Here is a 13043-nt window from a genome sequence, read left to right on the forward strand (position 1 = left end):
CCTCTATTTGCAGTAGTTTATATCGAGCTGGTCACTTTTATGCATTAAATATGCAGAGAAGTTGCATATTTAAAGCTAGAGACGTAAGATAGCCAACTGATATGTTCATACAGCCGACAGAAATATATAAATAAATCAGAAAAGCATTCGATTTCGGTTATTTTTTCATCATCACTTTAATACATATTTTGTTATTTTGATTAGATAATCATCAAGTGTTAATAAAATAGAAGCAAAAGTGTGAGACTATACATGTAATATTTATGTCATTTCAATGCTCTGGCGTTGTTGTAGATATTTAAAGTTGGCCATCTTTAAGCATGACTGTTTGGATTTATATGAAATGATAACACTTACAATAAAATTCCATATGTAACATTAACTAAGGTTAATAACTGCTCTATAAGGATTGTTCATTTTGTTAATTAACATGTACTAATTTATATTAAGTACAATATATACATTTAAATTAAGGTTTTTATTTGTTAACCATAGTTACACTAACATGAATGATCAAGGTGCAATTGTACATTTACATTTACATTTAGTCATTTAGCAGACGCTTTTGTCCAAAGCGACTTACAAATTGGGACTAAATTAAGCAAGTCAAAAATTGTATTGCTCAAATATTATACAGATCAAATTTTGTTACTTTTTTATTCATTAAGTTGGCTTGAAAAAGAACAGTTAAACAGTTACATTTTAATGTTACTGGTTTTATTTGTTATTTAGAGTATTACTTTTTGTTTCAGTTTGAATGAATGTCTTTTATTGACTTAAATTTTTATTCATATTTATATATTTATTTCATTTAGCATATTTTCATGGTTCAATACAGTTTTATTATTTTTATAATAAAGTTCAGCACTGTTTTACTTGGAGTGTTTGTTTTTATCCAGTATCAATTTTTAATCGGTTATCGGCAAGTATGGCCCAACCTAGCTATTGTTATCGGTAAAATCCACTATCGGTCGACCTCTAATTTTTATATAGCATGTTAAAATTGTCACTTTTTGAGGGTGAGAAAAAAACGCACCGTTTTGCAAAAATGCAAATGAGCTGCTGCTCCCAGCACAGAGGGTGGAGCTTCAACAGCTTGTGTCCTGAAAATTTCAAAAACTTTTAGCCTTTTATGTTCAAATTGGAGTCAGACAAAGATGGAGAGACTCAAGAAGAAGTGATAATATGCAGACAACATTTCTGAATGGTTAGTTGATGAATTTATGTAGCCTATGTAGCCTATAGATATCTTCTAGTCATTGATTAGCATATTCTGTCATGATAATCTATGAATCACGTTCCATGGGCGGGGTTTATGTAAATTTTAGGGTTTGTGATGTCACTAACCCTGGAGGAATGTTGTGTAGTCCCTACAAGCCGTTTTGTTGTAATCCTTAAAAGGCAATTTCTTTAAATAAAAATTTCTCCCTTTGCTTTGAACTTTGAGTGTCGTGACTTTGCAGATGTTGTTTATGCTCAAACAGCAACATTACAATGCTTTTTCAACCATTTTTAGATTTCTTTTAGGGTTTTAGCATTGTATTGTCATTGTAACATGTAAAACTGGTTAGAACTTTATAACAAAAATGTTAGTAAGCAATGTTTTGCACACCAAATACTAGTTAAACATATTGTTTACATCTTGTGGCTATACTATTAAAATAGTAATTTAAGCTTATGGATTGGTCGTCTTCATTTCCATTGTAAGCGCCTCACTGTAACCCAAATTTCAGATTTTTCCACAGACAAAATGAGATAATTCCATAATTAACATTATGCCACAAATTCTTTTGGTTGAGCTTAATTTGTACCGAACCCTGGATATTATCAACCCGGAATCCCGGATACACTGACAACTCTTTTGAGGACCAAGAAAAATTTGACAGTTATATTATAACAAAAAGCCAGAGTCGCGAAGTTGTACATCTCGCAAAGTAACAAAAAAAAAAACGCTGCACGCGAGTTAAACCTGAGCGCTGAACATGTCGATTTTTGGCTCATATTTTCTGCCTTTTTTCTCTTTCGGACAAAAAATAAAAATGCATTTTCGACCACTAATTCCGGCGGCTGAAATTTCAGAGCATCCCTGATAATTTTATAAAGATACATATATATTTTGTTAAATATGATTCTGCATAGAACTGAATGCAATATAATATATTGATATTTAATATTATTTTAATATATTTTCTCTCCAAATTTGGTGTTACTTAAAATAAAAGTGTGGTTATTTTATTCTATTTTATTGGCTTGTATTTTTTAAATTTAGATTCAATAAAATTGAAATAAGAACTTAATTATTTTAAAAAGTCATTATTGGTTTTATTTTCGGTTTTCGGCCAAGTGCAGCAAGAATTTTCGGTTTCTCCCTGAATTTAAATTTCGGTGCATCCTTGACTATTATTATTATTATTACTATTATCACAAAATATACACACACATACAACTGGGCAAAACTTTGGATTTGGATGTTTTTGAAAGAAGTTTCTTCTGGTCACCTAGGCTGCATTTATTTGATAAAAAATACATTAAAATATGTAAATAAAGTAATATTGATGAAATATGATTACAAATAACTTTTTTTTATTATAATATATTTTAAATAGCTTTATTATTTATAGCACCATTACTCCAGTCTTCAGTGTCACATGATCCTTCAGAAATCACTGATACTTATTGGGTGGCAAATCTAGTGCAAGAAAACGAATGCATTGAAATGCTTTGATAATAAAGTGTCTTTTTGTAAGATTATGCTCTGACAATTTCTCTTACACATCAATGTGTTTGACTGACAAGGCTCCATTGAAATGAAACACCCTGTGCACACAGGCATAACCTGTATAAATAACTCCGAGTAGTAGAAAGAATGTTGCCACATCATTTAGGGTGGGTAGAAAACGGACAGTGTTTTTAGCATGTCTCTCTTATTTTTGGCTCTTACAAATGACAGCCATGCCAAGAAAGAGAAAACCAGACTAGACGAACATGCTATAATTTATGTCTTGAAAACTAAAGTGATGCCTGTCGAAAATAATAATTCAAAAAGGTACAAATGTCTTCTAGTTTGCTTGGTGAATTGCGGAGGAGACAATTGGCTTCTTCCTAAAATAAGATACCAGATGCCAAGAGAGCGGGTTGCTGTTATTAGAGAGAGGGGAGGAATGTGTTTGCTTTTGGGACTGAATACAAAGCTGGAAGTAGCCTCTGTGGACATATGAACACTAGAGAACCGGACTCAAACCCAAACATTGAGATTAGGGGGTGGGGCCAGATGTCTCGATGGCAAGACAGCCAACTTCTGGATATTGACACAGAGATGGAGGCAGAACATCAGTGAAGCTAGTTTAAAATGTGATGATTAAAGTTCAGTTTTAGACACGGTTTTTGCATTTTGTTGAGGATGAATGGAACAGAACAACCATGTTGCAGAAAACTGACACAGGAAAAGCCTTTTAACTATTCTTTTGTTTTTAATATAGCAGTCATAAATTAATGTTCAAAAGAACAATTAAAAAAAGTTTATTATTCTACAAATATAAGTTAATATACATTAAAATACACACACACACACACGCACATATATATATATATATATATATAATTTTTTAATAGTAAAAATTATTTATATATATATATATATATATATATATATTAGGGCTGTCAATCGATTAAAAATTTTAATCGCGATTAATCGCATGATTGTCATGAGTTAACTCATGATTAATGATTAATCGCATTTAATCGCACTTTTTTTTATTTGTTCTAAATGTACCTTAAATTAATACTTTTCAAGTTTGTAATACTCTAATCAACGTGGGCATGGATAAATATAGATGCTTTATGCAAATGTATGTTTCTTATTGAAACCATAGTCAATATAGAGCATAAGGACGAGACATGTTTCAAAGGTCATAGATGTTTTTCAAAGAACTTGTTCATGTCTATTAGACATATGTAGAAAGAACAAAAAAATGCCAGGTTACTATTACTTCTCTTTCTTTGTACTGAGCAATTTACTAACACAAACATGTTTAGATTTTTGCATGACAGGGCAGCTCTTCTGAAAATGCTAAATGTACATTTATTATTTATTATTACATTGTAGTTTGTCTCTCTCTGTGCCCATTTTGATGAAGCTAAATTCTCAATAAAACTGTTTTCATTGGTATATTTTACTGTTTCTGTTGTCAAACAACGGAATGAATTTGAAATGGTGACTGAAACGCGACCCATTAAGACATAACCAGCTCTCCCTTCCAAGATGTTAAGTTAATCTGCACAACAATTCTTATAATCGAGCCGTCGTCTGGTGAAATCAAATTCACATAAGATAAAGACAATATCTGTGCTCTGATTTCGGCTATACTTGTAAAATTAGTGAAGCAACATAATATCTGTGCTTAACTGAATTAAAGCGCTGCTCCTCCGCGCGAGACGCAGAGAGAGAGAGAGAGAGAGCGAGCGAGAGTGCGCGCGCGCGCGGGCTGAGAGAGCAGTACCGGCGGTACCGGTAGATTCTCAGAAACTAAACAAGGTTTGGGCGCTTTGTTGAAGGGAAAAAAAATCGCTAAAGGCGTCTGCAATGTCGCTAAGTTGGCAACACTGTGTATCTCCATTTCTCCAACTAGAGGTTGGGCCATGGGTCAAACAGAAAATACGCGCTGCGTTAATCGCACGTTAAAAAAATTTGTGCCGTTAATATGATTTTGCGTTAACGCGTTATTAACGCGTTAACTTTGACAGCCCTAATATATATATATATATATATATATAAAATCTACATTTTTACTGCTATTACTACTATTGATTTCACATTTTTTGTTTCTAATATAAACTACAATTCAGCATACATTTAATTATATTATATTATTCCAACATCTTTATTATATTGAGTTATATTTTATTAGTTAGAAGTAGTAGTAGTGCACTGTAAAAAGTGATCAGTTGACTTAACTTTTTTAAAAAAGTGAGGAAACTCGTTGCAATAAAATTATGAAGTAAATAAACTGCATGCATATTTGAAAAAATTAAGTGGAATTAAGTGGAATGTGGAAATGTCAAGTTCACATAACTTAATTTTTTCAATTACATGAAGTTTATTTACTTAATAATTTTATGGCAACAGGTTTCCACACTTTTTTAGTTAAGTCAACTGATCCCTTTTTACACAGTGTAGCAGTAGTAAAAGAAAAATGATAAATTAAGGAATTACTATTATAAGGAATTACTATTATTATTATTAAGGATTTAAAAGGAATTTTCTTCCCACCAGAGCAATTCAAGCACAAAGTACTATTCAAGTACTATTTTAAAAGTTTTTAATGGTTTTTAACTTTGACACCGCTTTATAAAAGCATGGCTGTTATGTGTCTGTCTGATGCATAGTCTATTTACACAGACAAACAGTTAAAGACAATAGAATATAAAGAGCACAGAAATGTGTCCTGTGTGAACAGCCCCCAAACATGCCTCTGACAGACTGACAAATGGGTCGCTGTGGGCAGACGTGCATTTCTGACACTAATTTTCTTCTCGTAAATAATAAAATCAATACAAAAATATCTGCATACTTTTCAAAGTGACTTGGGAATTTCACGTGTCTTCAACAGTTTGGTCAAATTTGTCTTTCACAGTCATTACGAAAGCCCTTCGAAACAAAGCTGACAGTCTTAAAAATATATTATACCTCCGTCAGCATTACGATTTGTAACACTTACTTTTTCATTTATTTCTTTTAAATTCTACTGCAAACGCAAAGGCTGGTCACTCCACATAACCCACAAAAATGTGGATAATGTCAACACCATACTGGCACAAGTGACTGTTTAAGCGTTTTGTCAAGAAACTGTCATAGCGCCAAATGAAGAGCCAATGAGAGAATGTTTAAGTTCTTCTATTGTACATTTGCATGTGCTATTGAACAAACCAGATTTTTCACACATGACAAGTTCTAAAACTAAGTTCAAACTAATGATTATCAGGGTGTATTTAGTTTTACAGGCGAAACTAAAACCACGATTGCAATTCATTCCTAATTTACTGGAACATCCCATCACACAAACTCTCCAAGACAGCTCTTTGTAATTCATTTTATAATAAATGCTGTCCTGCTTGCTAAAGCAAGTAGGCCTCAAACATGAACTGGCTGCTAAGCGTAAATAGCACATTCCAGGCCAAACGTTAAAAGACACTGACAACGACAAGGGTGAGGGGACACACCTTTGCCCCCTGAGAACACACAACGTGAAGACAGTGATATACAACAGGGCCATTGCAAAACTCTGCAGAGGTCAAAGGTTAGCCTGCGCAAATCTCAAGCATGCAGTGATCCTCACAGGAAGTAGAGCGAAAACCCAAGAGCCAGGAGTGCTTTCTGGATCTGACAAACAGAAAAGGCTCCGACCTTGTCTGTGTGAGCTCTGTGTGCTCTTTGAGCAGTGAAATGAAATTAAATGTTCTTAAGTCTCTTTACCAATGGATGTTCGACTGAATGGACCTTAAACTTAAACATTCTTCTGAATAGATCACCTCTATCTCAAATCCTGTGAGGATAACATCTTCTTTGGTAATGAGAAGAATATTCAAATAACTTCTTTCTCTTATCTGATTTGTCCACAACATATCAAGTTTGAGGAAATTAAGGAGATTGAGTGAAAACAGCAGTGTTGGGGGGTAACGCATTACAAGTAATGTGAGTTACGTAATCAAATTACTTTTCAAGTAACAAGTAAAGTAACGCATTACTTTAGAATTTACAAAAAATACCAGTTATTTTTTCAAATAAGTAAAGCAAGTTACTTTTGTTTTGCCATGTATTGACTGACATGTTGAGAGAAATCGTGAGTAAGTGAAGAGATGTTGTGTGCGAACATGATTATTGTAGATCTAGACTAAATATGTGAGCATTTACTCATATCACTTTCACAAAAACAGATTCTGTATTCCAAATGAATAACTCTCAAATATGCTTTTTGTATTTAATCACACTTTATTAAACAATGTCTTCGCTGCTGACCTTTGATTATCCAATTCAACCATACAAATCACCAAAAGTGACATTAAATAAACATCATATTTGAGTTTAATTTCTTTGTTTTTATTGCTGATGTAAGAGCGTTGAACTTTCTTGTTCTGCATTCTTCTGCAATCCAGAATGGCAGCACAGCTGAAAGGTTTGTTTGAGCTAAACAGACGTGATTTTGCATTTCCTTCAGCCTGACGCTTATTGTTTTATTACATTTTTTGTTATTAAAAACAAGCAAGCCTAGCCCAGATGAGAAAAAGTAAAAATTCCATAAAAAGTAACTAGGCCTAGGTAACACAATTAGTTACTTTTTTAGGGATTAGCGCAATATTGTAATTAATTACTTTTAAAAGTAGACAAAAAAATTGATTTGCATAAATCAGCTGAGCGGCACGTTTTTATGGTTATGATAAATATTAGAAAGGAATGTTGCCAAACCACAGAAACCTTTGCAAACAGGAGAATATTAGAAACTCACACCGTTCCTTCACATGAGTTTGAGAGTTCTGTTTCATTTGCTACAAATCACACCAGTAAATGAGTGAATCACACAAAAATTTGTTTTTAGGTCACATTTCACTTCAAAGTGATAGAATATATTACTCATTTTGACATTTTTTGGGGGATAACTAGAATTTTGTCTGCTCCTCACACAAAGGTATTGTATGGTTTTAAAAGAATATTGTGCACAAGTCATATGGACCATTTCACTGGGGCTTTTACCATTTTTAGAGCTTGGCACCCCCTGGTCAAAGCTGCTTTCATTGAGTATATTTAAACTTGGTAATTTTGTGTGTTTTTACTGATCAAATAGCTATGGGAAACCCAAGTAAACAGCAGTCCAATCAACACCATGGAATGATGTAAATTGGCCCATTTTTAGAACATTCTGCAAAAATTCTTCTTTTGTAATCCAAACATTACACTGATTTGGAATGATATGGGGTTGAGTAAATGATTACCGAATGATGACTGAAAAAAAATTACACTGATTTGGAATGATATGGGGTTGCGTAAATGATTACCGAATGATGACTGAAAAAAAAGGTTTCATTGCTCTCTTTAAAATGCTCACAAAAGGTAAGCAATCAACTAGGCACGTCCAAAAAAATGACTAAATAACAGCTAGAAATGCCAAATGTTTAATGTTATCCACACGCTCACTTCACAGCCAACATTCAGGCTTTCAAAACACATAAACACAGCAGCTTCAGATTTTTTTTCATATGTATAAAAAAGCAAGGGCTGATGTACAAAAACAAACCTCCAAAACTGAACAATTCAGTTGTTTGGAGGACCTCAGTACATGTTGACTTGATTTTGGGAGAGGTTAAAATGCTTTCATTACACCATGTGCGAGAAATAAATTACGCTTTCACTCACGCTTTCAGCTTTTCAAATTCTGTCAATAAAAAGACAAACAGCTGTGATTTCGTGGCAGAGACACTCACCCTCAGTGACATCCTCCTCTTTCTTCACACCATCTTCTTTTCGCTGTTTGATTGCGAGTAATTCTTTCTTCAGCTGGCGAGCTTCTTTTCGCAATTCATCACTGTGGAAAGACATTCAACCAAAAGCTGGAATTAATTTCCAGTCTTGGAAGGAACACTTTCCCAATAAGTCTTGCAAAATGCAGAAGGGAAAAACATGTTACGGAAGGAAAAACATGTAGCACATTTTTTCATGCATAGCAATTGAAGATATGTTCCTGCTATCTGTGATAAATCACGCAAATAATTAATAAAACGTTTTAACAAGTTGACGTGACATGATGGAAACTTACCAAACCTTAAATATGCTCAAATGTTCTCAAGAACAAATTTAAATGAATAAATGTCTACAACAAAAAGCCCTAGAAAGTAGCCAACACATCACAGACACAAAATTGTTCAAAGTGATGTACTTTTAAAAAAAACGAGCAACTATTCGTCTGATGTGCACAACTAGCGAAAGAGCCACAAGCTCATGAACTTTTTTATTGTTTAGTGCAAATGTGTGAAAAAACTTCCACAAGCCTTTCTTTAAGTTTTTTGTTGACATCCTCTCACAAATTCAATTGAGTTGCTGTATCTATAAGATTTTGCAAGAGCGAATTTCAAGATTATAGCTATTGTCAAGAAGGAAAAAACTAGAACATTTCTGAATGTCTGCAGGGTGCTGGACTCCTTTCTTTATTAATATGTATTTATTTGAAATGGTTGATATGAAAATACAATCCCCAGAACAAAACACAGGATATGAACATCTCCTTAGCTCCGGGGTTTCCAACTGATTAAGATTCTCATTCCACAATTAACAAGGGGATTGTGTGTGTTCACATAAAACGGGAATAAAACCAACAATTATCTTAGGCATAGTGTTCCAACATGTGTCAGAAACAAATATGTGCATTAGAAGTATAAAACTCTCTAATAAATCGTGTGGCGCCTTGTTAGATCAAGAGTTCAGCGCGGTGTCCAGACAGTCCAGGGTTCTGGCACCTCAAGAAGGGATGTTGTGGCTGAACCGATACACCTCCAGAACTCCAACAGTGAGCTCTCATTATGGTCTTTAGCATGGCTGTGGACATAATCTGTGCTCTCAAACTGGCAACAGAAACCCTGCGGCATCAAAGTACCGCACACAAGTCTGCTTGAAAAACGGGGAGTATCAATTCATGTCGACTCCAGAGCTGGTAAAAATTAGTATGAAAGCAATTTGGCTCAATTTGTGGACATAAACTGCTGTTGATGATCATCCAATTTATAGCAAGTGACACTGATGTCCTGCAAGCAGCACGGCTAAATAAATTACCTTATTGACTCTGTCCTTACCTAGCTCCAATGCTAAAGATAAAGACAGGAAATTTTTTTTTAAAAAAGGACCTGGGGCCGCATTCATGAAAATCTTCTTAAGAAAGAAGTTAAGAAACTTCCTAAAATAGCCTACTATTTAAACTTCTTAAGAATTATTTAATCGCAACTGAATGCTGCCGAAAATTGAGGTTAAAACCAAGTGAGGTTTGACTCTTTTGACTAATTTGACTCTTCTTTGTAGAGTTGTTACTGAATCAAGAATTCAGCATAGTCATGACCAATCATTATTTAAGTTACCGATCATGTTGTCACTTCAGAGTACTCATGCACATATCTAGAAATATGCATCATATGTAGCTAATGTTTTGTTGTAATGCTTAATGTTAGAAACGTAATATGCTTAATGAATTTATTGGAAGTTGGAGGAATAAAGTTAGAAGTAGAATAAAGTTAGTTATTCTAACTTTAAGAGGTTATTTAAGGTGACAAAATATTCTGAACGTTCTGCTTAAGTCAGAAAATAACAAGTTAATAGTAGTTAAGAAAAGTTTTACTCTTAAGAATACCAAGTTCAACCACGACAATGGGTGTGTCTCAATCAGCTCCCTAGTGCAGTAGTCACGGAGTCTGCTACTTTAAGGGCTGTCTCGATCACAAAATCCTACTCTCACTCCATAAAAAGTCCCACAATGCACCGTGAAAACCAGGGAGCCTCGATGCTCACTGTGTTCCCTTAACGGAAGTTCTGAAGCGCGAAACATAAATCACATGAGCCAACTGACATATAAAATAAAAGATTGCATACCAGACAGGGGCAATCTTGGCTAAACTAAATTTTGCCATTGAGCAAGGCACTTTACCTCTAGTTGCTTCATGAGGATTGAAGGTATGAACCCAAAATGGAGCAACTAGAACAAGATGACATCCTGCTGTCTCCTGCTCCATGGTAGCTAACAAAAAGAAAAAGAAAAACATTGCCACTGATGTCCAACCGAGCAAGTGATAATCAAATTTGTTTGAACTGGTCTTACACCTGAGGTAATCTAACCCTCCAAAAAAGGATCTTATAGCCAGTGCTCTTATTCAGACAATAGAGGCAGATGTCACAGGACAGCTGATAAGGACAGGCCCAGGCAGACACACACTTCCAAGGTGTGAGGTCCTCATTGATGAACTGCCAAGCTCGCTTCGATGAGAGGAAGTTGCTTCCATGTGCAAACACTGCCCCCACCCACAGCTGCCTTCTAGAGAACCAACCCTTCTGGCAGCTCCCAAGACAGCATCTTCTATTGGGGTATAATAATATTTTCATAGGACTTGACAGCTAAGTTTTGATGCCAGGTTCTTACATGGCTACAAAGCACAGGTAAGCTGCAGAGCCTGGGCCTCCAGCCCAAAAACACGTGAGCCATTCAAGCCCGTAACAATGACTACCTTTGTTCCATCCATCTGCTCCTCTCAACTGACACACGTTCTCTCCAGCGGCTCTCTTCTGTTACTCCTGTTGAACCTCGGGTCCCCAAACGCCAGGTTCCTAGTTTCTAGGTTCTCAAGGGGCAAACGTGTGGCACTGTGGACGTTTTAAAGGCTGACCTTGTAGAGGTCCTCTTCTAGTGTTTGGGAGCTCAGGTAAAGGGGAACCTCATGGACACTGGCATTCATTTGTTCTCCTCGTCCCCAATCCTGAAAAGAGTGCATCTCCTTCAGTGGAGCCATTCAACATCGATCCACTGCTGGAGATCTTGGTAGCCGGATGAGTACAAAGCCCTCAGTCTTGGTTAAAGCTGACATTCTCATTTCCTGCACATGTTTTGTTAGTTCATAGAAGGACCAATAAGGTGACAGAGAGTTAGAGTGCAGGTCAGGTCATCTCCGCTGGTTCAGGTGCTTAGCAGTTCACTGACTTCAAACCTGGCTAGGGTGGAGGGTACCTCTCACACAAAACTCTCGGATGGCTTTACAAGATCTGGAATATTATGGTACTCTGACCACTATTATGGTGTTTAATGGTGGGTTTTTGTCCTTTTTGAAGCTCTGGTAACTTGCACGACTAGTCAACTAACTTTACCACAACGTTCTGACTAGTCATGGATAGGCTTCAGAAACATGAATAAAAATACTAACCTAAAAGCCTACTGCTCGAATACGCTTTAATTGTACAGAAAGGAAAAATTGTGTTCCTTTAATAGCTTCCATTGTGCTGGATTGAACAAATGCAGATTTTGGCAAGAAAACAAAAGAAGACGTGAAGATTCCACAAGGGTGAAGAGTTATCTATTAGAGGCCTACATTGACCCTTGGTCGGAAATGAGCAGGCCATATAGGGAAACACCTCCGACTAAGTGCTAATTTTGCTTGCCTGGACATGCTACCATTTACCAAACAAGAGCGGCATATCCTAGGCAACAGCAACACAATGGGTCTCTCAGCCAGATTGCCAGTAAGAGTGGAGAAAGCTGAGAAAAATGCAGAGACAGGAACACCTTCTAATTTACTCCTCAGGGCTCAACAAATTCCTCCGAATATCCTTTTGTTCTTCAGGTGGAGTCCATCTCCACCATATTGACCATGTTTGTAAAGATATCACAATGAGATGTGATATTATTCAGGTAGACAGTAACTAATTTTTACAAACTTTTAAAAAAAGATTCCTTTCTACCATGGCAGTATAAATCAAGCTTGTGTAGCTAGAAGCATTTGTGTTCATGTACCTGTGTAGAGTATGTTTTGGGCCTAAAGCAACAAACTGAATTTATACTCAGGAAAAGTAAAAGGCAAACAATGAAAGTTATTTTGTGCATCAAGGAAATGTCCATAACAATTACAAAAAAGTAGGGCCAATGTAAAGAATCAAGTAAAAGACAAAACAACAGCCAAACAATCCGCAGAAAGCCATTTGTACAAACAGAAAAAGTCATTGTGATCCTGGCATTTAGAAAATTAGGCAATTTGACTGAAATAGCACAGCTATTAATAAACAGCACTGCGCTGAAGAGTGATGGGCTGTTTAAAATAGCAGAGCTGTGAGATATGCCCTTGTTAGACAGCAGAGCGAGATAAAAAGGTATTTGTTAACTCAAGAAAAGAAAAGAACAGTGTGATAAAGTGTCCTTGTGATAAAAGGAGGAGGGGATGAGAGTTTATTAACGAGTGAGCTCTTTGAAGAGGAGCCAAAGTGTGCCCACTGTCTTGCGGCCTCATCAGCCAGAGGGCACACACATCCC

General features: G+C 35.7%; 1 protein-coding gene across 1 annotated transcript in view; it reads right to left on the reverse strand.

Moving 5' to 3' along the window:
• Window positions 1-13043, reverse strand: part of cwc27 (CWC27 spliceosome associated cyclophilin) — a 49375-nt gene that overhangs the window by 18150 nt on the left and 18182 nt on the right. Inside the window, exon 10 of the mRNA XM_082158815.1 lies at window positions 8476-8576. Within this exon, the coding sequence (XP_082014941.1) occupies window positions 8476-8576 (101 nt within the window). The remainder of the gene's footprint in view (window positions 1-8475; window positions 8577-13043) is intronic.

This window comes from Leuciscus leuciscus, assembly GCF_965113295.1.
Source record: "Leuciscus leuciscus genome assembly, chromosome: 24".
NCBI classification, from domain to species: Eukaryota; Metazoa; Chordata; class Actinopteri; order Cypriniformes; family Leuciscidae; genus Leuciscus; species Leuciscus leuciscus.